The following is a 27,925-nucleotide window of genomic DNA, read 5'->3' on the forward strand; positions in this document are numbered from 1 at the left end:
CATCAGGCACTGTCTGTCCAGAAGTCCCCTTTAACACACACACAACATTTGTGAGACATTCCCTGGCACTCAAAATTTCCGTTTTAACTCAGAATTTACAAAAGGGGCAACCATAAAACCGATTCACCAAATGGAACAGAGTTGTAACAGCCACAAGCCTTGCAGTTGCCCTAAAGCAACTTCTTCCCCCATAATTAAAGCATAGGAGAAAGAAGAAGCAGCCCTCATGTTCCACAGAATCACTTTTAAGGGTGACTGCCCATTTGCTTTGCTCTTCTGAAGTAGTCCCCCCATATGCCTGGGCAGTTGCTCCTGGGTGAAGGAGCCCTTGGCATGGACCTTGCAGGAAAGCAGCTCTAGAGTGGTACCCACCTGTTCAGTGAAGCTTTTCATCGTCAGTACGAAATCCGTGAAAGGCTGAAGTCCTGCTTGGTGCCAAGAGAATAAAGGACAGCCTCTTGATAACACCATGTACCCATGAGAAGAATGTTGAGAACAAAGGGCCACCATTCCCATCCTGAGGAAGCCAGAAAGGATGCAGTCAGGTATCCATGGACCCATCTGACTTCCATGTTGAATCCTCCATGGAGATGCCTCCCTCTGTTCCATCATTCTGCAAAGCAGTACGGAGCCAATCGTGCAAACTTTTACAGAATACAAAAAGTGTTGCAAGAAAGCAGGTCATGACCACTAGGACACTCTTGAACTTATGCTAGTGGTGGTAGTTACTTTTTTAAAAATGAGCAGATTTGTTAATCTGGTTCTGTTTCTGGTTTCCCACTCTCTCTTCTCTCAGTCACCTTTTCACAACCTCTTTCAGATTAACTCCTCTAATGCCAAACCAAGTCTGCCCCTGATGTTGCAGTGCACTCACACAGCCCTCCCCTCAAGGCAAAGTCAGTCTTTTTCTACTGACTTTTTCTTTGCTGCAGAGGGTAACAACCAGGGAGTTTTAATCCTTCACAGCCTACTTCTAAAGGCCTAATAGTAATAGTAATAGTAATAGTAATAGCAGCAAAAGTGACTGAGCATTTACCCTGAAAACTGGTACTGTTTTCCATATTATAATCTAACTGCAATTGTCTCCCTTTCTTACCACCTCTCCCTGAGGAAGTCAGGAGTCATAGAAACTTGCCTTAGATGTGTTGGGAAAGTGCAAAGCTGGATTGTGTTAACAAGGCTCCAGGGCCCACAAAACTCCAAGGGCCTGGTTTTCTGCTAGTGTAAAAAAAGGAATTAGAGCTCATACAAGAGAGCAGCAAGAAAGAGTTTCAGAAGAAGGGTCCTCCACAGGAAGCAGATGTCAGGAGCATCTCAGGTAAGGGAGCAGAACACATTGACTGGAGGGCTGGGGTGGGCGCATCTATGCCTGGCTTAGGAAGAAGCACTAGATCTGAGGGGCCCTTTTGTTTGCCACAGTGACTTATCTGGCTCAGGTGGCAGATGCTGAAAGGAAGGAAAAATGTTTGAGCACAGTGTTGCAGATGCTGCACAGGAAATCTGTTGGCCTCAAGAGTGGTGTTGATATTGAAGTTTGATTCAACCTCAGCCTACTCAACTCCTGTACACAGACATGAAGCATCAATTTCTTCAGAAATAAACTATCTGGGAGGGATGGAAGTTGTCATCCAACTAATCTGCAGGGCACAAAGTTGGGGAAGCCAAGTCTCATCTTCAAATATGGAAAGCCAGTCATGAATGTGAAATAAACTCCACCTACTGCTAGTCTTCCTAATGGACCTCTTACTGAGCTAGATCCACCTCCACCCAACATTGTCTCTGTACTTACAATAGCCCATTACCTCAGGAAGCAACATGCAGTACTTCTCACTATTCTAAATTCATGACATGGAGGAAGAGAGAAGAAAAGCTCTGTAGGAAACCTTAAAATATGTGGATGTGGGGAAGATGGTTCCAAAGAAAAATAAAACTTTTCTTAGTAAAGGTAAAGGTAAAGGTAAAGGTTTCCCTTGACGTAAAGTCCAGTCGTGTCCGACTCTAGGGGGCGGTGCTCATCTCCGTTTCAAAGCCTTGGAGCCGGCGTTGTCCATAGGACACTTCCGGGTCATGTGGCCAGCATGACTCACGGAACGCCGTTACCTTCCCGCCGAAGCGGTACCAATGAATCTACTCACATTTGCATGTTTTCGAACTGCTTGGTGTGCAGGAGCTGGGACGAGCAACGGGAGCTCACCCCGCCGCGCGGTTTCGAACCGCCGACCTTCCGATCGACAGCTCAGCGGTTTAACCCGCAGCGCCACCGCGTCCCCTTTCTTGCAGTGCAGAAAAAGTAACAACATAGATCTAAGATCACCAGTTCAATATTTTCAAGATTCCTGCTTAGTTATAGAATGATGGATAAAGTATGTGTGCATACGTTGCACACAAAGTATACACACACACACACAACGTTATAGAATTGTGGATAAAGTATGTGTCATACATGTACACAGGTTTGTGTGTGCATACAAGTATACACATGTGTTTGTGTGGGTGTGGGTGTGGGTGTGTATACACACCTATACACACACACACACACACACACACATGCTGTGCCAATCCTTCCTAACATGTGGGAGTGTGTATGAATCCCCTCTCTTCAAATTACTAAAACAGCTGCATTTTTTTTTTGGACTTGCACAACTGTTTCAGAAGCTGCTTTGGCTCTCCTCATGTGCATGGGCACACTCAGACACTTCACTTGGCTTTTCCCAGCCCTGGGAAAAAGCTTGGAAAAAGATGTGGCTGCCTTAATCACTCAAAAATGTGCTTCAATACTACCCTGCTGTGTAACTTTGGAAAGATTTGCATGGCCCTGACAGGAAGCCTCATGCTGCAGTCTCCCAGGGATGACCCAGGCTTTTCAGGCGAGTTGGGCTCATCCCCAGAAACAATATCCAGGACAAGGAGGTTGGCATTAGAAAGGAGTGTGGAAGGGCAGAGCACTGCTCTTAATCCTAGTCTGTCCCTGCCCAATCATGTGTTTCTGAGGCCGTTGCTTCAGGGCCAGATCCTTCACCATCAAGGGAGGCCATTTTCTGATCAGGCAGAAAACTTTTCACAGGAGAAGCTACTCCAGAGTCACTCTGCTTGGATTATATTCTGATATATGGCTGCCAACTGCTGCAGGGCCTTGCCAAGGAGCAGAAATCGAGGGCCGTATTTCAAAGCCCGCTCCTGATCACTGGTGGCCACACTAGCAGAATCACAAGGCAGCATCTCAGGGACTAAGTGAACAAGTTGGAAGCAGAAAGGTCTTTCTAACTGGAGAAGGAGCAGGAAGGCAGGTAGGTTGTCAAGGGGAGAGGTAAGGAAAGTAGGGGATACTTTATGGGCGCCTCTAGGGCTGCACATGTAACACCTCTGCTGCATGAGCTGCATTGGGTGGCAGTGTGCTTCTGGCTCCAATTCAGGGTGTTGGTTATGACCTTTAAAGCTCTTCATGGCATGGGACCAGGTTACCCGAGGAACTGTCTTGTCCCAATCACATTGATCCATCCCACCTGGTCCAGCAGGAAGGGCATGTTATAGGCCCCATAGGCTAAAGAATTCTAACTGGCAGGGTTGAGGAAGAGAGCCTTTTCTGCCATTGTCCCTGCCCTGTGGACCATCTTGCCCTCTGAGGTGAAGTTGGCCCCACTCTTCTGGCTACCAGAAGAGCATTAAGGCCTGGCTCTGCCAACTAGCTTGGGGATCCAATAGTGGTAGGCAGCCCTGGGGGTGGTTGGTGGCTTGAAGACACTCTCTCCACCTTTTAGTTTTCCTCTTTCCTCTTTTTCTATCTTTTCTATTTTTTGTATTTTTATAAATTTTTTATGACTTTTTATTTGTAAGTCACCCAGAGTCACTTTTATAGTGAGATGGGAGGTGTGTAAATTTAATCAATCAATCAATCCTCCCCGCTTCTATTTTCTCAGCTGACCTTCCTTCCTTCCTTCCTTCCTTCCTTCCTTCCTTCCTTCCTTCCTTCCTTCCTTCCTTCCTTCCTTCCTTCCTTCCTTCCCTTTGCATATGTCTGCCAGAACACTGTCTCTACCTCCAATTTTATTTTCACAACAGCCTTATAAGGCAAATTCAGTTAAAAATAGGGAGTGGTTCAAAATTACCCAGTGAGAGTCCTGGCTGGGCAGGGACTTGACCCTGAGTCTTCCTGGAAAAGTCTCCTCACTCTTGCTTCAATGCTCTAACCACCACTCCGCATTGGCTCTCCTTTCCCCAGGTGATGAAGAAGAAGAACAGCTTTGGAAATGCTAAGCGTCCACGGAAGTTGTTCCTGTATTCATTCAGGGCCCTCTCCATGCCTGGCCGCCAGTACCAGGCTCTTCCCAGTTCCTTTCTTGGAGACTATGATAGCAGCATCCGCTACGCTGAAACCAGGACCCCCAAGAGGCTGCTCTGTGTAAGTGAGTGGTGCAGCCTCCCCAGATGGCTCCTGGGCCTTCCATCATCCAACTCATTGGAACCTAATCCTGCTCACCCTTCCTGAGGAAGTTTGCCATTAGGGTCAACTCGCCTGCTCCTCATCCCAGTCATGGAAACCCTGTCCTGGGCTCTGCTGCCAAGGTTGGCTGAGCATGTTGCCTGGCATAGCAATATGTTTCCACTTTAATTTAGAGGCAGGACTGGGTGCCATCTCTGACCTTACAAAGCTGTATTAATCTCCTGGCATCTCCCTGCCCCCAAGATTAACTGCCACCCATTGACCTCCAGAGCCAGCCAGCTAGGCAAGTTCCATTTTTGATACTCACCAGTGCTGCTTCGCATGACAGCAGCAGAAAACTTAGTCTTCCCCATTCTCTTCCTCAGTCCTAGTCTTTATCTTCCCACCACAGACCATTCTTCCTCAGCCTGGACTACAGCACATCTGGAGGACACCAGATTGGGGAAAGCTGCTATAGATCTTCCCTAATTCTCATAGCCCATCTCTTCGCACAAGCATCTTAAAGGTCATGGAAGGCAGTTGCTGCTTCCCTTCTCACTATCATATTGCTAATATTGTCAGATGATTAAGACAAATTTAAAACCAACATTTAGATACTTTACACAGTGAACATGTAGATCACTGCTGTTGTTTTTTTTCTGTTGTTGTTTTTTGGTCCTGAAATACATAACAAAGTACAGAGCTGGTCCTACAAATCTCCTCCACTAGATTTATTTATCCCCATATCCCACCCACCACCAGAAAGGAAAGGCAGGAAGTATCTAACGATCCTGCTGCCTGAGAGAAGACTGGCTGTGTTTCAGAAGATGCTCCGGCTTTGAATCTGACAGAGCAACATCAGTGTTGCTGTCCTATTTCCAGCGGATAGAGCTATGTAGGAGAAAGAGAGAAGGTGGGTGAATCTGGGAAGAAGGAAGTGACCTGCTCCTGTTCAGATTACTGATGAGCAATTACAAAATGAGAGCAGGAGTCTGCCTGATTGCCATCCAACTAATCAAGGCCAATTACTTTCTTCCTGCTATGATTGTGCTAGGGATTTGTTAGCACACTGTGCCAAATGTTATCAAAACAGAAGTTGGCAATTACTTTTCACACTTCAAGGAAGTTAGCAATTTAATCTTTGCTTTACAAACATAGCCCTTTATTATGGATTCAGTCAAGGCTTGGTACCAGGCAGAACAGCCAAAGATTATGAGTCAGCTTGAGGGCCCGACCTCACAGCTGCTGGCTAAGCAGACAGCCCCAAAAGAGCAGGACAATATGTGATGGGAATTTTCTTTCTTGGGAGCCAAATATATTGGACCTCCAACCAAGGAATGCCTTCAGAGTCTCTTAGGACCAGGACAGGACCAGGACAAAATAAGATTTGCAAGTGCTGCAAATCAAGGAAGGATGCTCCCTCATTTCCCTTGTAATACAACACAGAGATATGCACCCTCCTGCAGACAGACACACAGTCCCTAATAAAGAGTATTACAATTATTCAGGATAATCTTTATGCAGATTATCGGGACCTGATGGTCAGAGCAGATTGGATGCCTCTGTTTATTAAATATGAATTTTGATCCCTGCACAGAGAGTGGGATCGTGCTGGGGGGTGTGGCCTTGAGCCAAGGAGGGGGCTTAGTCTGTGTAAGTCACCAAAGCGGGATCAGGTCAGCCAGAGGGTGGGCAAAGTCCATGTGCTGAGACCTCCCACACAACCAACACCAGGGCAAAGAGCTTTGTTGGTAGGGAAGGAGCCCATTTTGAACAGCATATGCAGGAAGGGTGCCTCACAATGACAACAGTAGAAGCCAAAGCTGAAGAGGAGGACAAAAAGGAATCAGACTCAGTGTCAGTTCCAGATCCAGAGGCAGCGCCCACACCAGCATCCGACCCACCGAGCGGGGTAAGGTTGAGTCTGTCTGGCTCTCATACTGCTCTGGGACCAGGGGCTGCACAGTCCTAAGTTTGGGCTTTGAGGGAGAACAAGTGCCACTTATCTTAAAGCAAGCAAGGCCATGGGCAGATTCAGAGCAGGATTCAGATGGGGGCAGACAGGACTTGGGACTGTTTGAAACCTTCTGAAAAGAAGATGCATCATGAGCCCTGGGCTAGAAGCACTGGGATGTCTCTGGTTGAGCTGCTTCTCCTCTGCAGTTTGTTCTGCCCTTCCTCTCCCCACTCTGTTGCATTCTGCGTTGGCTCCAGAATTCCCACCCTGTTCAGCAGCACTCCCTGCAAATGCTGGTTTTCAGGGTCCTCTTTTGGTGTGTAGGGGTATATTGCCACGATCTGTCAATGTTTCATAGCTAATGGCATGTTTATGTCATCCATGCAGATAGATTTCTTCTGTGAATACTGATTCACACCTATGTACCGTAGACTTATCTCAGAGTCCCATCCCTTCTGTTACAGCATTTTAAATTAAAGGGGCATGAAAACAGATTCAAGAAGTAGCTCTGAAAGAGGCATAACTGAAAAATACCAGAATGTGATTTCTGCAGCTCATGAGGGTGGCTGTGACTCCTCCTGGAGAGTCTTCTATCCAATCATAACCCTGGTTTAAATTTCAAGGAAGAAGAGGCTCAGAGTTGCTGTCAACAGCCAGCACTTGGAGAGGAAAACAGGCAGGCAACCTGATCATCTGTTGTCTGTGTTCCCCACAGCTGGAAGGTGCACTATGTCTCCATTTTAACTTAGAATAATTATTTCTAAATGTGTCATATTTCTTTTCAGGAAAACTTTCACAGCTCCCATTCCACCCCAAAATGAGGCCACCGAACACGCTTACACAAAATCACAGAGCTGGAAGGAGCCATTTTTGGCCATTGAGGGCAACCCCCTTTTCAGCACAGGAATCCAAATAAAGCTTTCCCAGCAGCTGGCTGCTTATAGAATACGTACACGTATCCCCTGTATATCCCTTCCTATTCTAACTGGACTGCTTAAAAGTTTCCATTGGTTCCCAAAAACTTTAATTGCCCTGCAGGAGAGCAATTTTTCAAGGAGGATCACAGCACACAGAGGGGGAATAACTACTTCTTTCTTTCCAAGCAATGCAACGTCTCCACACACCACTCGGTGTTGACCTGCACATGACAGTTAAGCTTTTAAGCAAATCTAAAAAGCATTCCTTGGTTGGATGTCCAATGTAACACTGGCTCTCTGTTAAGCTTCTTAGGCTTGATTGCTCTGCAGAGAAGCAACCACTTGCAGCTAGGAAGGTTCCCCAGCCATCTCCAGTTCACGGGCTTGAAGCCTGCCCAACACTGAGCTATCTATAGATTATATTTATGCAAACTGATGTCCTCTTTTCTCCTGTCCTCTACTAATGCCTTTTTTCCTTTTGGGGCTATGACTAAATAGTTATGCTATAGCAATTCTTCAGAGATGTTCTTTACCTGCCTGCCTCTCTCTCTGTGTTCTCTATATGCAGAGTTTTCTCTTTTCATCATTAAGCTGTAAGAAAATACTTTTACAATACTGACAAAATGAAATACAGAAGATCACATGAACCTGCTTCCTAGTTTTAGTCGTCTCAGGCTAAACCGATCCATATCCTTTAACGCTTTAAGTCTTCCTCCTAAGGTTTGATTTCCAGACCCTTCACTCTCTTGGTAGCTCTCCACTGAATTTGCTCCAACGTGTCACTGTACTCTTTGACATGTAGCACCCGGAAGTGGACACAGTGTTCCAAATGGTGTCTGGCCAGGGCAGAATAGAGTGGGACAACAGTGATATGGACTCTGTATCCTGTTCATACACCAAAAAATAGCATTTGCCATTTTAGGAGCTGCATCAAACTGTTGGCTCATGTTTAATTTGTGGTCAGTGATGACCCCTAGACCCCTTTCATGTGTACTACTGCTAAACCAGCTCTTTCCCATCCTATATGTACTTGTGTCTTACACTTTTCCTCCTCAGTTATGGAATCTCACATTTGTCCTTGTTCAGTGCCATCCTATTCATTTCAGCTCACTGCTCATACCTGACTAGATCTTTTTGAATCTTCTGTTTCTTCTAAGGTATTAGCCACCCCTTCCAATATTGTGTCATCTGCAAATTTCATAAGGGTCCTCTCAGTGTTGTCATCCAAGTCATTGATGAAAATGTTGAATGGCCCAGGGCCCAGGACTGAACCCTGGGCATACCCCTCCATACTTGCGCTTGGGTGTCAAGAAATCTAGATTAATTAGGTGACCTGGGACTTTTCCAGTCATCCTACATTTTCTTCATTTAATCAAGGCCAAATCCTGACAGGGAAAGAATGGAGGAAACTTCAACTGCCCAAAGCTTGGTTGCTTCACTCCTTTTGCCCTCTTCAGTTCCTAAGGAACAACAGGTTTCTAATGGTGTTGGAGTGGAGCCGGATCCATGTACAGCCCAGGCTCTAGAGGTGGCCTTTGCTGGGGAAGGTTGATTTAGGTCACCAGTCTTAATCAATACTAGGGAGGAAAATCTGGTGGACATACACAGTATCCAAATCACATTTTTCTTATATTTGCTCACCCAAATGATGAACTTCTGTGATACAAACAACTCACCTGTACCTCTTGAAGCACAGCATGCTGTTCTATCAGTTATGACTCTGAATCATATACTGTTCACTTATGATTCCTCAGAGCATTGAATAAATCAATACTTCCTCCTCCTCAAGCAGGCCAAGGTTTTTGCTCAGCAAAGAGCATAGGAATCTTAACCCAGCTGTTTCTTAAGAGCAAATGGCAGATTTTACATTGTGAATAAAAGATCAACATTGTGGAAAGAGAATAAAGTGATTACAGCCAACCTACATATTGACCTGCACCTAGCACACTTTCATAGGATTCTGTGTCAGATGGAAAACAGATCTGGATCTCTGACTTTCTTGTGACAACAATGATGGAAAACAGAACTGGTTTACCTCCTGCTTGTTGCATTTATATTATCAGGCAAAGCACCTATGGGATTTTCTTCCCAGGAAACAAAATACTCTGGTCTGCCTTGTATCCCATGTCCCTTGATTTAGGGAGGAGAAGGGAGTATAATTTGCCATTCTACCTCAAGCAAATTATTTTGTAAAGTCTCCAAGCTGTAATTTGGAACTCCTAGATCCAGATCTCCGTATGAAAACAATTCTAGTAAAGACTTCCTTTTTTGCCTTTCTTCCCTACTGGAAGCGTTTCAGGCAGCTCTGAGTACAGTGATTAGCCTATGCTGTTCAGGTCCATTATGCCAACAAATGACTACAAGATACCCAAAGGGGAAAATATATATTCCACTGCCTTCCTTATTGATACCACAAGAAGAACAATGTACTTCAGCTGTCCCACAAATCCCTAAATTTGTTCTCCTTTGCTTGTATCTCTTCATTCATTTTATAACCTTTCCACCTTGGGCAGTCATTTCCTTGCACTTGTTGGAGCACAGCTACTCAGTGCTTTACAATTTCCCACAGCTGGGACCCAAAACTAGAAGGGCTTGTACTGTACATAAGGGAATATGGAAGTTCATTCATTCACTTTCTTTCAGCATTTTTTAGAGTTCTACCTTTTAGCTCAATATTCTGGACTAGTTTTTATAGTTCCTGGGGCAGGATTAACAGTGGAGCGATTCTGTGTGTGAAGCAGAGCAGTGATAGTTATTTTTCAAAACACACTTGTAGCTCAGAGGCTCATGCCAAGTACTTCAGTGTGATACGTATTAATGTTTTCTATGCGAATGTAAGGCATGTATTAATGTTTTCTGTGCAAATGTAAGGCATGTAGCTCTTAACTTTAGAAGATGTAATGGTATGTAGGAGTGACCTTGGGAGACAGAAGGAAGAGCCACAGACTAGACAGGTAAGAGACTGCTGAGTCCACAGAAGGAATGGGGGTTTAGCAAACGCCTCATAAGGGACCCTCCCTAGGTTCTTGGACTGTAAAGGCGAAGGGGGTAGAGATGTACTTTCAGACTCTCAAGATTTGGTTAATGTAACCTTATAATAATGTTAGAGCTAGTACTTTGGAGTGTGCTTCTTGTCTGGACTACCTCCCTGGGTGACAGGAGAAGTAGGAGGTGCTAGAAAGGTGAGGTGTTTAGAACAGCTAGCAGCACTTATAGATGCCAGTTGTTCCATATTTCTTGTTTATTTAAAGACAATATTAAGCCCATTTTTATGTCTGCAGATGTGCCCAGGTTCAAAGTATTGTTCTTTTGAAGAACCTACCACTAATGTGCAGGAACAAACAGTCTTTTTTTTGAAGAGGGTTTGAAAGTTCTGTTTCAATCCTTTCTAGTCAGTTTCAAAATGTCTACAGAAAACCTATCTGAACATCACCCCAGTGGAACTGATAATATCTCAGCTTTAAATCACATTGTATTTGGTGACACACTTTTTAATTCATAATTACTATGCATTGTTTTAATCTGTACTTTCAGCTGCTGTTTTAGTTACAGGAAACTGTGGTCTTATCATTCAGATCATACAGTAGCTCTATGAGTCCCTAAGTTATCCCTTATAATTTCAAAAACTGAAAAAGGGGTTAGCATTTGGGAGAGAGAGGTGACTTCTGACCTCAGCCACATAATTTTCCATGGTTAGGTGGATAATTTAAAAAATATTAAAAACCAAACTCCATTGACCTGTAAATCTGCAATCTAACTTCCTACAAAAGATTAAGTTCTCAGAGAAAGCCTTTGGCAGATGAAACATGGATGGGCTATTAGGATAAATGGTAAGTGACTGTCAGCTATGCAGCTCACTTAAGTTTGGCTAATACACCCTGTAATCCGTAGACAAAAGGAAGGCTAGGAATTTCTTTAAATCTCTTTTCTGTAGGGGATAGACGAAGGGTAAAAAAATGCTGGTGTTATTTTATTAAATTACAAAAAACCAGCAGAATAAATTTTTATTTCTTCTAATTATAACTAATTTCTTCATAGAAATCAATAATCTTAACATGTTACTTATAAACCACATCAACCCTTGTGTCCAGGCACAGCTCTGGCACCAGTTGCTTACAGCAAGAAGTTCAGGAGTGCCAAACATTGTTTGTTATGACAGTAAACTGTCCTGAAATTCTGTAAAAGTTCAAACTAGGTACATGCGGATGCAGAAGCAGGAAGGAATTGCATTTGCGAGCCTTTTCCACTCCTTCCTCATTAGAAGGAAGGGCCTTTCCACAGACACCCCATGGTTCAGACTCTGAATGAGAATGGTGCCCCCTGGAACAAATAGAAGAAACCGAAAGACCAGATCATGCATTCAGAACTTCCAAGGGTTGACTAGCATGAACATATATCTTGAAGTGCCTGATCAGGGTAGGCAGAAACGATTCTCATTTTTTATTTGTTTGTTTGTTTATTTTTCAAATTTCATCACCGCCCATCTTGCATGAAGCGACTCTGGGCGGTTTACAATAAAACTAAAAATAAATGCAAATTAAAATACACTAAAAACCATTCTTCTTAAATACAAATATAGATGCAAATATAAGTATAAAATATAAAATCCAAGATGGTGATATTAACAGTTCTTAATTTAAATTTGTAAATTCATAAATTCATGGGAGCCTCTTTAGGGCAGTAACCAGCCCCAGGATTGGCTCCCCTCCTTCCTGCCCCAAGCAAAATGGCAGAGCCAGGTTTTTACCCCTTTCTGGAAGGCCAGGAGAGTGGGGACCTGCCTCATCTCTGGGGGGAGAGTATTCCATAGGGCGGGGGCCACAGCAGAGAAGGTTCTCTTCCTGAGCCCCACCAATTGACAATCTCTCATGGACGGGGTCCGTAGCATGCCCTCTCTGCCTGACCAGGTGGGACGGGTCAATGCGATGGGGATGAGACGGTCCCTCAGGTAACCTGGACCCATGCCATGTAGGGCTTTAAAGGTGATAACCAATACCTTGAATTGGACCCAGAAGCAAACTGGCACCCAGTGCAGCTCGCGCAGCAAAAGGGTTACATGTGCCATCCTTGGGGCACCCAAGACTGCTCACACAGCCACATTCTGAACCAGCTGTAGCTTCCGGATACTCTTCAAGGGTAGCCCCATGTAGAGTGCATTGCAGTAGTCTATATGGGAGATGACTAGGGCATGAGTGACTGACTGGAGGGCTTCCTGATCCAGGAAGGGGTGTAACTGGTGCACAACACAAAGTTAAGGCCCTCCTGGCCATGACTGCCACCTGGTCTTTGAGCAGGAGTTGTGAGTCCAGGAGGACCCCCAGATTCCACACTGGATCTGAATGGGGCAGTGCAACCCCATCCAGAACCAAAGATAGTAAATTCCCAACCACTCTGTTTTACCAGGGTTCAGCTGAAGCCTGTTGTTCCCCATCCAGAACTCCACAGCCTCCAGACACCAAGAAAGATGGTCACAGCATCACTTATGTCACCCGGGATGGAGTTGTATAGTTGAGTATCATCAGCATATTGATGATACCTCATCCCATGGTGACAGATGATACCCAGTGGTTTCATATAGAGGTTAAAAAGGAGTGGGGAGAGTACCGAACCCTGCGGCACTCCACAAATGACTGCAAAGATGAATAAGAACTTTCAGTAAGACACTATGCAGTGGGACAGTTTTCTCACCTAAGTCAACCAATGACCAAATAATCAACAGTTGGGAAAGAAAGGTGTCCTTGATGTTTAGTAGTATTTGGAATTAACTCATGTGCAGTTAACTCATGTGCAGTTGCACGAGGAGGAGATACGTAGGTACACCATCATTCAAACTTTCCAAATCAAGAATTGCTATTTCTTCTTACCAAGATACTGTTGCTAAAGTCACATAATCTGGATTCCAAATTAACCCACGTTCTGTATTCACAATACAAACAACCTGCCAAACTACCCAAAACCTATTATTTATTAATAAAGCATGCAACCTTGAACAACTGTGAACCACATACCATTTTGAAAACAAACATTATAGAAATATTACTGATTCCAAAAGAATGGACTCCATACTTCTACTCTAAAGGCAGTGTATCTATTTCCCTTGTTCCAGTATTTTCAGACACGTTTGTTATTCTGCCTCCACCAGAGACTCCTATTATGTGTGTCTCCTACTGCTCTCCAGCTGCTCTAACTCAAAAGGGCAGCCAAGCAGGATCTTTTGCCACTTCTCCTAAGACCATTCATCCTAAGCTCATCCTCCTCCCACTGGCAGCTCAATGAGTAATGGCTCTGCCTTATATAAAGACTCCCCTCCTGCCCAGGAGATCATGCTCCATCTGCTTTAGTTATTGTCCAGGGGATGATAATAGCATTATGATGATCCCGGTTATTTTACTTCAGCATTTGCCTCCAGACATTGAACAAAGAACATAAAGCTTAAAGCTCATTTAATGAGCTTTTTTTTTTAACCTAAGGTTTTAAAAGTGTTGTGATTTGTTTTTATAGGTGCTTGAACTCTTGGTTTTCCTATACAGTTCTGATGCTGTTTTGCAAAGGGCTATGAGCCCCTTTTCTGATGCTACATTTTGCAAAGGGTTATGATTAGAGATGAGTCATCATCAATAATCTACTTTTGGGTAAAACCTCCATATAAGGACCATGTGGGGGAAGGGCTTGTCTTTGACTCCCAAACATCCATAGAATCAGAAAATATGTCCTTTGCACAATCTGCATCATCTCAGTAGGGAAGTTATTAAGGAAATGATGCAAAATACTTCGCTTGCAATAATTTGTATCTTCTGCATAATGTACGCAAGTGATGTAACAAAAATTAGTATAAATTTAAACCACTTCAGATGCATCTGACCTGATCACTACTTAAGAAAGTATTCTGATGGAAAGTTTGTCCATTGCATCTAAAGTCTGTTAAATGGGGGTTCATTCAATAAAAAGGTTTACAGTACTTAATACATTAACATAAGGAATAGAATCAATAAAATAGAAGAGCAAGCCACTTTCTCACCTTCTGCAGACAAGCATCCTTGATCTACTGTATATCATAGGAATAATGATATTTGCCAAACTTGCAAAGGTATTGTAAAGGTCTCTGCCAGAAGTAGAGTTTGCAGCCATCTAGATGCTGCTGTACGCTGTACTAAAATTCCAGTTTCTCACCATTGACCCTGCTGACTAGGTTTCTGGGAGTTGTAGCCTAGCCACATTTATGAGGCCAGTGGTCTATAGTATATGCTTTGGATACCCAAAATGCACGACTGTACATAAATGCAAAGTCCAAAGCTCACAAAAACTTACACCTTTTAATACTTACACCAATAATTTGATAGTCAGAAAAAGTGCTACCGGACGCCTCCTGGATAAATGCAAGTGATCTTTCCATTCTCATGTCTATCCAAGACTGCACAGGTAGTGCTTTAGAAGTCATCTTCATTCCTGATTCATTAAGTTTGAAAAGGCAAAGGAAGAATCCACAGAGGGGAGCCCCATGTCAGGAGATTCCTGAATCATGTTAATTCCATTACTGGCCTTTGTAGTTCAATATCATATCAAAAGGTTGACAAGTCAGTAAATGTAAGCCGCTCATATATTCCTAGAGGAATCCTTTAAGTGAACCATGTTAGAAAGCCATGTAGCTTTGCTCCTGAGATTGATGTGAAAGACTGGCCAGTGGAAAGATTCTTGCGGAATCAAGTTAGGTAAGGCTGAACCTGTTTGATTCTTCTTCTTCTGTTACAGTCGGACTCCCCAGAACAAGAAGGCTTCTTCAATCTGCTGACTCATGTGCAGGGAGGACGTATGGATGAGCAACGTTGTGACATTCAAATTGTACATAGCAAGAGTGGCTCAGACCTAGAAAAGAGTGAGTTCTCCAATCTGGGTGAGAAGGTTTAGTACACCTAGGAGTTATTAGTGTAGTGAGTTCATCCTCCCAAGACCTAGCAAAATTTTGGATCTTGCCTACTACCAAAGACAGGTCCACCTCTTCTTGTATGCCTACTTCTTCCCAAAGCAGATGATTCCAGTCTTGGGTCATGGGTATGGGAAAGCTTTTTTTCAGGCTAAATTCCTCCAAAACTCTTGTAAAATGTTATAACAAAGCCTGCTTGCACTCCAGATTAACATTCTGATAACCTATTTACTCTGAACCCTTTCCTACAGTGCAGTTGAGATCTCCTAACTACTGGCCCTTTTTGTCCATGGAGGCTGTTTACAACATTGCCTGGGCACTTCATCAGATAAATAAAGATTTATTGGCTTTCGATGACTATATGGATATATCCACGTGGGGTGTTTTGTTTGTGTTTGTTTTTAACAAAGAAGTAGGTTATCATTCTCTTCTTCTGGGACATTATGATTGTAATTATTTTCCTGGCGGCCTTCATACAACCCTGCTTTGTGGCTCTAAAATGAGCCAAAGTTATCTGGGGTCCCCATGTCCATCAAATGTGAAGAAGCAACGATGCTAAATGGACAGACAGCAATGTCCGACATACTGCAGAACAGTCACTTCTAAAAACTAAAAAAGAATGCACTCCGCTGTGCTTTGGTGTACCCTCCACTGACGGCAGCTTCTGTTTCTTGGGCCTGCAGAGGACAGCCCCAGCCCCCCTCCAGAGATGGACAACTTCATGGAAATGCTGGCACATACTCAGAGCCGGCGAATGGACGATCAGAGGGCCAGCTTCAGCTACCTTCCCGGTTTTCAGAACAGTGACTCCAATGCCAGCAACCAATCATCCTCCGGGGCTACCAAGGTGAGTCCCCGGGGAAAGGGATATGAGTAGGGACTGGGTGGCCATTGATACCTACCCAGACAGTATAAAGGAGCAGGGTTGATAAATCACCCAAACAGGTTAGGCCACAGCCCCAGCCTGTTTCTATGCTCTCAGATGCCTTTTCTTGTATTAAGTCTGGAAACAGGCAAAGGGATTATATGTACAAAGGTATCAGTTCTGTTTTTCTAATAAGTTCCTTAACTCTGCAAAGATCTCAAGATAGCTCATGTAATGACAAATATGTAAAATCTGAAACCTTGATAACAAGAACAAGCACACACCTTTGCGCCGAAAAGATGTGTAAACACTCCTTCTCCTTACCCCACCGTCATATAGTGAACTCTTTGGGGGGAGATGGGCGGTGGCTAAATTTGAGCAATAAATAAATAAATTAGAGAAACTTGAATTTTTTTCCCCTGAGACAGTAACAGCATAAGAAACAGTAATTTCATCTATGTAGCCATCATGTTTGCTGGTAAAAAGTTCTGGCCCTAGTTCTGGCCATCAAAATGCCTTTTTGCCCCTTCAGGACCCTGCCAGTTCATAGAAGCCGTATTTTAAAAAAAACAAAAAAACAGAGTTGCTTGCTTCACATCTTAAACCTTGCTACAACTGCTAGAGTTCAGTACTTCCTGATTATGTGAAATTCTGCTAGTTCCCACATTCACCAACAGATGTGGGTGGAGTTTTGCAGTACTTTGATTAAATGGGATGTGGAGATGGAAAAAAGGTAAAAAGTTTTCTTCTTTGTCACTGCCAAGTGCAAAGAGGCTTGTGCTTGAGTGGTTTCCTTTGCTGTTGTTTTAGGCGATCCCACAAGGCAGACCACACTATTTTCACTTTTTTAAGTGGAAAAGTAAAGTTGAGTAATGACCTCTCAGTACCTGTGAGAGCCAGATTTAAATCCCCAGCCATCAGTCCCAAGGTAGTATATAATACAATTGTCACATTTATCCTTTACAAAGGATACATTTGTGTCTTTTGTGAGATATGCTGCACAAAGTGAAGTTCAACCTCTAAAAGATAATGGAACTGGAAGACACCAATCCTAACGCTTATGTCAGCAATTACTCTTTCCAAGGTCCTGGGAATGCCATTCTTTCTCTGCAGGTAACATTCCACCTTTCTGCAGGCAGGACAAATTGTTTGACAAAGACAGACACAACTTGTAAATTAAGTCTACTAATGCTGAATCCTATGGGTGAGACTTTCAATCAGCTTTTTAAAAAATAGCTGTTAATTAGCATTCGAGCACAGCACAAAAATGTAAGAAAAAGGCTCAGAGGTGCTTCATTTCCTTTCCCCCACCCTCTCACTCAACAAACATACATCAGTCTGCGCTCTTTCTTTTGCAAGGCTACTTCAGTTTGGCATCTGCCTGCAGGAAACATGGTTTCCCCTTCATATATGCAGATATCACAAATTGGGATTAGCCAACTACCGTTCCCTGGGAGGCAAAGCAGCTTCCCTTTTTACCTCTCCAGAATCTTCTAGTTTTCTTCACCTACAAGCTCTCTTAAAATAACAACCACCCGCACCCCCACCCCCAAAGCCTCCAAATATTTGGTCCAACATTATACTGTATATTAATTTCTTGCATTGACTAATGTGATTTCTGCTTTTTAAATGTTTTAGAGAGTTACTCCACTATCATTCTATCTATTGGTTTCCTCCCTCCCTCCTTCTTTCTTTCACAAAGAAAACCATCTACAATTTTGTTTCAGTGTAGAAGTAGAAACTAGCGAGTTAGACACATGCAGACACATACACACTCACACATACAAACACACTGCATATGTACACTGCCAAGAGTGTCTTCAAAGTGTCCCTTCCTGCATCTGTACACACGACTTTTTAGCTGGTACCTCTTTAACCTCCCTGAAGCAAATGTTACCTCAGTTGTTGGATCTCTAACTTTCCCTTCCTATGGGTGGTCTTCTGCTCTTCTCAGTATTGAACCAATTAACATTTGTGTCAAATGTCTTCTGGCTAGATCACTGAAGCTTTATCTGGGTCTGTGTTGCATCTCCAGGATGGCACTTCCAGCAAACTTCTAAGACATCAGAGCAAAATTTGGCTGTGTGTCATTTATTAGGTACAGAGCAGAGATAGGTGAATATGTCCATTTCGGGTTTGCTCTATTTCCTCAGTTTTCCAAATTACATTTGTTTTGAACCATTTCTGGATCAGTTTGTATTATCTGTTAAATCCACATACTGGGCACAATAAATCATACCCGTTTTTGTCTGCACTTCAAAGGATGCATATTAATGCCACTTTTACTAATAGGTTTCCAAGCACTGTTCTCTGACAATAAAGCTTCTGCAAGGAGAAGGGTCAAAATCTGCAAGATGGCGGGTGTAGCACTTTGATCCCCACTCCAGCCATTTTGTACAGGTGTGCAACACTGATGCCCATACAAAAAGGGGCACGGCTTTGATCACAACACCATACCCCATCTTGCAAATTTTGGTCAGTCTGTGGAAGCTGCTGACTTGTGGGCTCCCCATCCCCACCCCCACCCCCCGTAGAATCAATTCAAAGTTGATCTGACACCTTTGTGATGTTATGCAGCAGCAATCTGGTTCCATTTCAGTTCAAATGGAGCCAGGTTTTGGGGGTTGTACAGGTTTGGCTTGATCTAAAAAGTTCCCCAGTGACTAACCAATCTGAATCTCTCCTCTTGGCACCACTCTCACATCCATGCATTAAGAACCATGAGCACTTCCTGTCTAGTTGCCCCTCTGGGTAGAATAGATGGCACTTCTGAGAATCTTCCTTGGCATCTCTGGACTTCCATTTGCTCCCTGGCTTCAGGGCTGGCCATTTATATTTACCAATGTCATAAGTACTAATGGATAAGGTCCCTCCTAGGAACATTTCCTTTATTATCAAACTGATGTCTTTTTTTCCAAGGCTCTTGTTCTCCCTGACAGCAGTGGATATCACCCTGGGAGTGGGATGAATCTATCACATGTTCATTTTTCTCTGCCTCTCTAGGCAACTTTATCTCAGCCATCTTGGTTCCAAGAGAACAGGCTTGCTCCCCAATAATCAGGAACTCATTATACTGAGCGCAAGCCCACAATCTATGCCCAATCTGCAGATAGCTGACATTCTGTGCAGTAAGTTGGAAAGCACCTCTCCTGCTGGCTTTAACCTTCATTCTGGTTGTTGCTGGTCAGTCTGGTTTGCTTCTTATTTAGGATAGCCCGTGTATTATACTGCTATACTTTTATAAAGATTTGAACCCTGGTTTTCTTTGCCCAGTTGCTAAACTCACCTTAGACTCTGGAGATGGGAGTTCCGTGCACTCCTGCACTGCTAAACTCCCATACAAACTCCCCTGTTCCTGTTTCCCCTCATGGCCACAAGCTCCCCACTGCCTTTCCTCTTTCTAAAGAACGCTGGCTGAGACTTCTCAACCTATAAATCCTTAGCACTACTGGCTGGAAGGTTACCTCTGTGAGCAAGACTTTCTACCTGTTCACCTATGGATGGTGCTATATTCTAGAAGCTAAAGTAGGCTTAGGAGCTTAGAACACCTGGGAGCACCACCCTACTTGCCAGTATAGTTCTGACATTCACAAGTGCATTACAAGATCCCTACATTTTCTCTTAGAAGTGGGCATCTGTAGTAAGTCAAGTACCCAGGAGGGATAGGGCAGGTAGTTGTGCCTTGAGCAAAGGCAAAACTATGTTGGTAAAGTCCCCCATTGGGGGAGATGGGTGGTGATACAAATGTAAATTAAATAAATAAATAAATTCCTTTGGGATAAAAAGTCAATGTATTTTTCATGAGGTTACAATGTGCTTGCTGCAGAGCAGCCTCTAGTGAGAAATGTACATTAGCCATGAATATGAAAACAAGAGGACTCATGGCACCCAGCCACTGCTTCTCGAAATCCTGAGTCGAATTGATTCTATCTGTGTATGCCTGTGCTTGTGTGTCTGCTTGTGGCTACTCTAGCCACTCCATACAGAGGAAAATTCTCCCGTCCTTTGCTGCATTACCATCCTCCCTATCTTCTTCTTTGCAGAAATGAGATCCTGCCCAGCCCTGCTCGGGAAAGCAGCAGAGAGACACCACCATGATGCCACTAAGCACAGCACTGAGCCTGTCACCCAAGACCATCCTCTCACTATCAGCCCCACACGCTTGCTGTACATGCCCTTCCATTCTAATAAACGTGTCCATCTGTTCCCTCATTGATTTCCTTAGCAGACGCTCCTTAGCAGCAGGATGGGCATGTCACTACAAGACAACACTGCTAGTGGTTTGAAGATGATAGCTGTTTCTTGACACCCATACACACAAGCAGAGCAAACACATGGATAACATTGCACCTGCTAATTCCGCCTGCAGTTCAGGAAATGTGAAGAATGCACAAGGCAAAGCACTTGGAATCCCACTTTCTCCCTCGAGAGACAAAGCTGTCACTGCTGGGCTAGACAATTGGACCCAAATTCTATCAAAAAGAAAATGGCGCCTCTAACATTATTCATGGTTCGATTTCATATCACAGCCTAGAAAACAAATAAATACATCCCAGTAAGCTCTCTTGAATTCCTGATTTAAATTCCCTGCACTAGATGGGGCAATGTTGCCTGTTCCCATTAGCTGGAAAAGAACCAGAAAGGCTCTTGAAAGAATAGCACATCGAGGACACACTTACCATCCTTCTATAGGGATCTCCGAGAGCATTAGTGGGCACAAGTGACAAAATGCCCATTGCAAAGCAATGTCAGCCCATAACACACTCGCATGCAACACCATGAGGCAAGTATGGAAGAGAGAAGCTTCTATTGTGTTGCAATGCATGTTTCATCAGTTCGGCATCCTCGTGGCTTGGAACAGAAGCCTATGACTCCTTCCTGCATGAAGTCTGCATGCATTCTCATTCCCAGAAATCTTCAAGGAGCATGAAAAAGTAGGAAGAAAAGTGCAGGGGAGCTAAATTTAAGTACAGGCAATAGGAGTACTCAGGGAAGCACACAAGTAAATTTCACATTTGCATAGACTAAGGACCAAGAAATCTTCTGTATGCAAGATATACAAGGCATATATTAAAACCCATAGCCAATGATTTAGTTAGTTCATCCAAGTCAGCATGTGCAGTTTAGCTCACTAAGCACTCCCTTGGTCAGCTATCTAGCCCTTAGTTCCCCCCACTTCCAACCCCATCCTCCCATCCTCATAAAGCCCTACAGAAAGCTTTTCTTCTCTTTTCCCTTTGCAAAGAAAACAACTCTGCATTTTCTTATTTGGGTCCTTCTCTTCTCCACCAACTTTTTCCTCACTTCCCAGCTTTTCAGACCAAGACTAAACTTGTTCTTTTCCTTCAGAGACCTCATTCTGAGTCCTCAAATTTCTTCACTTTGTGACGCTTTGGTCATGACTGTCAATATTAGCAAAAGAAAAAGTAGTTTCAGATTTATGCACATTGAGGACAAAACTTCACCCTATGCCCACATAAATGCAAATAACACATGACCCAAGAACAGCAAGAGCTGGTGAGCCTAAGGGGAAGAAAACTTCTAAAAGGGAAAACTGGAAAGGAGATAAAAAATAAATTCAGGAACTTAGCCCTTATTCTGCCCGCCTGTTGATTCCCCATTACAAATCAGCAAGACGCTTCTTATAGGATTTGAACAACTCTGGTTGGTAACACACAGCACAGAACTGCCACGGGGGAAAGTGCCTTGGAAAAAAGAAGCAGAAAGTAAGGAATCATTTGTTAGGAAATGCAATCGCTGATTTTCCAGGACAAACATTTACATGCAGTGTCTCATTAGGTCCACATGAAGAGGCCACCGTGGGCTGTGTGGTGGTAAAAGGTACCCCCACACACGTGTCAGCTGTATTCAGTAACAAACCTATGAGATCCCCCCCCAATACAGATACACACACACATGCATATGAACTACTGAAAGTGCCTTGTAAGAAAACATTCACAGCAAGCTGAACTGACCTTGAGTGGTGACAGGGAGAAGACTCAGTCAGGAACCTGTGGCCCAGTAAACCAAACTGGGTACATTCACTGACCATATATCAGAGATTGTATGGCTAGCATGCAGACCTAGTAGGAAGGGATAGTTAAGTAATTCAAAGTGATTTGGTTCCTTTAGGTGAGCTGGGTTTTGGCCACAGCCTGTGGAAAACACATCTGGGTGGCTGTTGTTTGTTGCAGGATACTCAGATATTCTTTGCAAATCAACTAGTAATACCTGACCTGCTTATGCTATGCAAACCATTGGTCAGAAAGTGTCATGGGGGTACAGAAACAAGCTGCTGGATGCCAACTGAACCAAGTGCTAGTATGGAGGAGTAGCTATGGATATATATATATACTGGGAACAATTTCAAAGAAGCCTTCAAGACTCCCATCAATGGCAGGATATTTTTAAGAGAGCAGAGAGGTTTTGCAGGAAGAATGTGCAGGCATCTCTTTTCCTAGTTGTCTCTTGAGTACATTCCATTATTCTGAATTGAAATACTTTTCACAAGTATTCCATCAAACATTATTATGATAGAATTGACCTTCATACAAATAGAATGGCAGCAAGAATTGCATTTATATGGGAACGGTACATTCTAAATATACCCATGCTGTTAATGCCTATCATTATGAGTGTACACATGCAAAAGAAATTTGCTAAAGCATGAAGAAAACACACACTTCCTTCACAAATGCTCTGTACTGTATGCATAAACCACTTAAATGCTAGCAGGTAGCTGTGTTGCCATATGAAATATGAATAAAATGAAACCTGTAGAGCATAGAAAAGTTTCCAAAAGGAGCAAAAATGTAGCTCTTTATCTCCATAAAATAATAAAATTGCTTCCCATAAGAATTAAGTCCAATTGTTTAGTAAATCTGAGGAAATATATACCCAATACTTTCTTCACTGGTCCCACCTGATCAACTTTATTCCTGACCCTTTGGCCAGTGTGAGTAAAGACCACGAACTTTAAGGGCAGGAACACACATCACCATCACCACCATCCTCCTCTATATAATATAAGCTTATTATATGCTGCTTTAGTCAAGGTGATTCACATGAGACAGTTGTCAAGTCAGTGACCCATTTTAATGATTATACATTGCAAGAGATTGGCCACAACTGAAGTAACCAAATCAATTTTATCTCATTCTCATCCCCAAAGTGTCTTAGATATATACAGAACTTTTATTATAGAATACAAACCACTTCATTTCATTGCCCAAAGTCTTTTGGAATTAAAGGGAGAAGGCATGCTGATGGCAATCTTCTTAAGAATACATCAAACTATAGGGAGGAGAACGCCACTCCATTATTTTTTAGTTGACTCCAGCAGCTTCTTCTCATTCATCTCCTGTACCCTTTTTCTAAAGCCTTCTAGCTCTTTTCTCTGGAGAAGACAGAAATGCCATTTTCACCATAGATTATTTTTCTCCAAGATGTACAATAATGACATTTATTGCAGCAACACATTTACCTGCTCTTCAGTTAGAGGTTGAAAGATCTTGCCCTGCAGGAAAAGTATCAAAAAAACAATTAAGAGAATGCAAAAAAAAAAGTGTCATAAGTGAATATAGCAAGCAGTCACAGAATATAAAATGCCAGCAAGGAAAAAAAAAAAGGAAAGAATTGGGCAAGTGAAATGCTGTGCTTAAAAGAAATAGTTGACCGGAAACTGGAAAGAGAGTGCATCATTTAGGAGGGAAGATGCACTGCTATCTTCTACTGAATGTCCTGCTTGTCACAATTGTGCATTTTCTTATTTTAACATAATAGACCACCAAGACCAGCCAAATGCTTGAGCAAGTCCTTTTGCAGGTTAAATCAAAACAGAAAAAAAATGCATATCAGGGAAACTTTGGAAACAAATGCCCATATTTTTCTCCTTTAATTACAGGAGAAGACTTACTGCGATGGCATATTTTTCAAAAAATTCTGACTGATTTGCGATCCAGAATATAGCAACGGGGAAGGTCAGATATAGCACCATCTGAAAGAGAAAGAAAAAGTCAGATGCCATTGGTTGAATCAAACAAAAAAAATTATTTTACAGGATTTGTATTAGATTTTTTTCCTTTTTCTTCCTCTTGCCCCCTTTCTTAAAGGGCAGGATATTACAAAATGGCAAAAAGGAAAAGGGTCTGTTCTCCTTTCAAGAACTAAGTTCTTTTGGTATCAGAAAGAAAAAGAGGAAACTGCCACTGGTGATATCCAGAGCTGCACTATTCTCTATGGCAGCAGTTGTCAAACTTTTTGGTCTCAGGATCCCTTTACATTCTTAAAAATTATTGAAGACCCCAAAGAACTGTTGCTAATGTGAGTTGTATCTCTCAATATTTACTACATTAGAAATTAAAATGGAAAACATTTTTATAATATTTATGAATTCATGTAAAAATAATAAACCTATTTACATGTTAATATAAATATTTTAAAGACAAAAATAACTATATTTTACAAAACAACAAAAAAGAGAGAAGAATGGCATTGTTTTACAGTTTTGCAAATCTTTTTAATATCTGGCTCAATAGAAGACAGTTGGATTCTCCTATCTGCTTCTGCATTCAATCTGTTGTTTTGGAATTGCCACATATGCCTGTGAAAGTTGGACGTTAAAAGAGGAAGATAGAAGAATTGATGCATTTGAATTGTGGTGTTGGCGAAGAGTACTGAAAATACTATGGACTGCCAGAAGAACAAACAAATCAGTTTTAGAAGAAATACAACCAGAATGTTCCCTAGAGGCGAAGATAACTAGGTTTAGACTCTCATACTTTGGGCACATCATCAGGAAAGACCGATCGCTTGAAAAGGACATCATGTTTGGTAAAGTCGAGGGCCAGAGGGAAAGAGGAAGACCTTCAGTGCGACGGATTGATACAATTACTGCAACAATGGATGCAAACATTGGAACAGTCAGGCATATGGCGCAAGACTGAACAGCATTTCATTCTGTTATACATAGGATCGCCATGAGTTGTAAATGACTCAATGGCACCTAACAACAACAAATAAATAAAATTCAGCCTCACACAGTCTGTGGTTGGAAAAGGGAGGAGTATTTTAGCAACCTTTTCAGGATATTCTTCTTTGGCACTACACCAAAACTCGACACATGCCTTAAAGCAGTGTTTCTCAACCTTGGCATCTTTAAGATGTGTGAACTTCAAATCCCAGAATTCCCGAGCCCGCATATGCAGGCTGGAGTATTCTGGGACTTGAAGTCCACACATCTTCAAGTTGCCAAGGTTGAGAAACACCGCTGTAGGAGAAGAGAAGGCAGCCAATTCCACCCAATACCCCTTTCCTCAGTATCTCCAAGTTTCTCATCTCCGGGTAACAGCGGGTACTGCTCCTGAGTCGAGTTTAAGCCCCAAGGAGTACTTGCGGGGAAGGGGAGAGAGGCGGCGGCGTTTCCCTGCAAAGTATATTAACAAGTGCAGCTTAGAGTTCACAAATGGAAACCCGCATTTTTTTTCCTTCAGAAAGAAGAGTGCCGTTTTTAAGGGCTTTTTCCCGAATTCTCCACAGAGGCCTGTGTGGCAGGTTCTCCGTCCCTGACCCTTCCCCTTCTCCCAAAGCGGGGCGGAGGAAATCGCCCGGGATCTAGCGGCCCGCCAAAAGGCGGAAAGCCTTGCCGAGAGGCTTCCACCTGATCCATTCCTCTAATAAGCAGAAATGCCCCCTCCCGCCGCCATCACATCACAGACCCGGAAAATCTCAAGCTGGTTCCTCGACAGCATGACGCCTGGCGACAGAAAGGGAACCTGCCTCCGCTCTCCGATGGCCAATAGGAGGTCTGCCAATGCAAGATGTCCAACCGAGACGAGCGACTGATTTGACGTTAAATTTCAGGGCCAGGAGACGTCATCTTTGCGCGTTGTATTTGGCCTGGGGAAGAAGAGGCCGTGATGCCGGAGTTGGAGACGGTGTTAGGACGGCGGGAGCTTTTCTTCGTGAGTACGGCTGGAGAGAGGATGGGTCCCTGCGGTCCTTGGGTCGGGAGGTTTGGCTTCGATCGATGTTTAAATTGCAGGGCGCTTTCTCATCAGAACAGCTATGAATCAGAAGGGGAGGCTTGCTTCGAGCAAGTGCAAACTACGTTATTTTCCCAATGGAATAAATACACTTGGACCGTGAGCAGGAAAAACAGTATAGTTACAGTGGATCGGTTTTGCAGCATGTTTTTTAGCTGTCAACTCTGAATCGCAACCCTGTCGTTGCGATGGAAGGAATGAAAGTTGCTCTGAAAAAAATCAGACGGGAATTCGTGGCTGACTGAAGCTACTGTCTGCATTATATCTTTTAGGATAATCCACTTTAGAAAATGTATAGGCACACATAAATGGCTTGCATAACAAGCTTCTTTCTAACAATATATGATTAAAGGATGAAAATCACATAATGCAGCATTGCTTTTGAAAGCACATTTTAAGATAAGTATGGTTGCCATCTCTCTGTGCCTTTGTGGGTGGGCAGGAGGGACCCCAGCATCATTATCTAGTACTTCAATTAGGCATAGAATAGTAGTATTTCCAAGTCTCCTACAACAATTATTTCAGCATTTACTAACATAATCCTGTAAGATAAGTCACTATTATTATTCCCATATAACCAATGGTGTGGATAGGGACAACAGGAGAGTTACAGAGATGTGCCAATGGCTCTTTAATGAAATTGAAGTTAGAATGAGTGTTTAGTGATTTTTTTTTGTCTCCTACCATATGTTTTTATTACTACATAATGCTATGAATCTATCCTATGGAAATAACCTGAAAGTAGTATTGTTGAGATATTGAAGTTGTAGGGCAGTTCGGTGAAAGAAAATAGTATTTCTTGTCTAAATTTATATCACCTCCCCACACAGGAGGAAGAAGACCTACAGTATGAGGAAGAGATCTTGCGCAACCCATTCTCTGTCAAGTGCTGGAACCGCTACATTGAGTTCAAGCAGAATGCTCCCAAGCATATCCTGAACCTGATCTATGAGAGAGCTCTTAAGGAATTGCCAGGAAGGTATATAGTTGTCGTTCTTTCATTCATTAAGAGCGTTTTGACAAATTGCATTTGTGCAAATACTAAAATTATCTTTTCACACCCAGTTTTTCATAGAAGCTACTTATTTTAAAAGTCAGTAACTCTGATGCCCCTTCTGCTCCCCAGCTCCATTTTTGACCAAATTTGCCTCTGCTGAAGGAGGTTAGTAATATTTTGGGTAGATAGAGCACCTTGCTGCTTTGAATCTTCCCAACGAAGTGTGAAGATAGCAATTCAAAGTTCACTACCAATCAGATGGAAAAGGTCAAACTCCTTTACTTGGATGCTGATGGTCTCTTCTGTTGTGTCCTGCAGCTACAAGCTCTGGTATAACTATCTCAAGCAGCGGCGGAAACAAGTGAAGAGCAAATGTGTAACAGATCCCAGCTATGAAGAAGTGAACAACTGCCATGAGCGTGCCCTGGTCTTCATGCATAAGGTACAGTGCTAGCTGGCAAACTTAAAGGGTTGGTAATGCCTGAGAGGAGCAGAAGACATGGGCAGGGAAAACATTTGGTTTGTGCCTTAAGCTCAAGGGGGCTCAATTTGAAACACTTGCTAATGACTTTTCTAATTGAAAAGGAAGACAACTAATATTATTAAGGGGCTGGGGCAGCTTCCCTATGAAGAAAGGTTGTGGTATTTGGGACTTTTTAGTCTAGAAAGTAGGTGAATGAGAGAGAACATGGTTGAGGTGTAAAAATTATGCCTGGTGTGGATAAAGTGGACAAGGAGAAGCTATTTTCCCCTTCCCAAAATACTAGAATCAGAGGTCATCCAATGAAATTGAATCCTGGAAGCA

The 27,925-nt window shown here is 43.0% G+C and overlaps 3 protein-coding genes and 1 long non-coding RNA gene across 5 annotated transcripts in view; 3 read left to right on the top strand and 1 right to left on the bottom strand.

Moving 5' to 3' along the window:
- The first annotated feature begins 430 nt into the window (after positions 1–430).
- On the top strand, positions 431–4,391 carry LOC134492318 (uncharacterized). Its single transcript, XR_010067425.1, has 3 exons — positions 431–718; positions 1,115–1,318; positions 4,220–4,391. It is a non-coding gene; the product is annotated as an uncharacterized LOC134492318 (long non-coding RNA).
- Positions 4,392–6,202: 1,811 nt separating this feature from the next.
- PCP2 (Purkinje cell protein 2) lies at positions 6,203–20,279 on the top strand. Of its 2 annotated transcripts, none has more exons than XM_063292551.1 (4): positions 6,203–6,332; positions 15,044–15,185; positions 15,899–16,062; positions 20,124–20,279. In XM_063292551.1, the coding sequence occupies exons 1-4, from the start codon at positions 6,222–6,224 to the stop codon at positions 20,127–20,129; spliced, it is 423 nt and encodes a 140-aa protein (XP_063148621.1). In that variant the 5' UTR covers positions 6,203–6,221; the 3' UTR covers positions 20,130–20,279. The 2 variants fall into 2 exon arrangements, with proteins under 2 accessions (XP_063148621.1, XP_063148622.1); XM_063292552.1 differs by having other exon boundaries at positions 15,044–15,167.
- A 2,878-nt stretch (positions 20,280–23,157) lies between these two features.
- On the bottom strand, positions 23,158–25,903 carry LOC134489716 (protein PET100 homolog, mitochondrial). Its single transcript, XM_063292553.1, has 4 exons — positions 25,797–25,903; positions 23,996–24,076; positions 23,564–23,596; positions 23,158–23,476 (listed from the first exon to the last, which is right to left on the bottom strand). The coding sequence occupies exons 1-4, from the start codon at positions 25,827–25,829 to the stop codon at positions 23,399–23,401; spliced, it is 225 nt and encodes a 74-aa protein (XP_063148623.1). The 5' UTR covers positions 25,830–25,903; the 3' UTR covers positions 23,158–23,398.
- A 48-nt stretch (positions 25,904–25,951) lies between these two features.
- XAB2 (XPA binding protein 2) overlaps positions 25,952–27,925 on the top strand; it is a 31,570-nt gene continuing 29,596 nt past the window's right edge. Inside the window, exons 1-3 of the mRNA XM_063292544.1 lie at positions 25,952–26,042; positions 26,954–27,102; positions 27,439–27,562. Coding sequence (XP_063148614.1) covers positions 25,998–26,042; positions 26,954–27,102; positions 27,439–27,562 — 318 coding nt within the window. The 5' untranslated portion in view covers positions 25,952–25,997. The remainder of the gene's footprint in view (positions 26,043–26,953; positions 27,103–27,438; positions 27,563–27,925) is intronic.

The sequence above is a fragment of the Candoia aspera genome, chromosome 2 (assembly GCF_035149785.1).
Source record: "Candoia aspera isolate rCanAsp1 chromosome 2, rCanAsp1.hap2, whole genome shotgun sequence".
NCBI lineage: Eukaryota > Metazoa > Chordata > Lepidosauria > Squamata > Boidae > Candoia > Candoia aspera.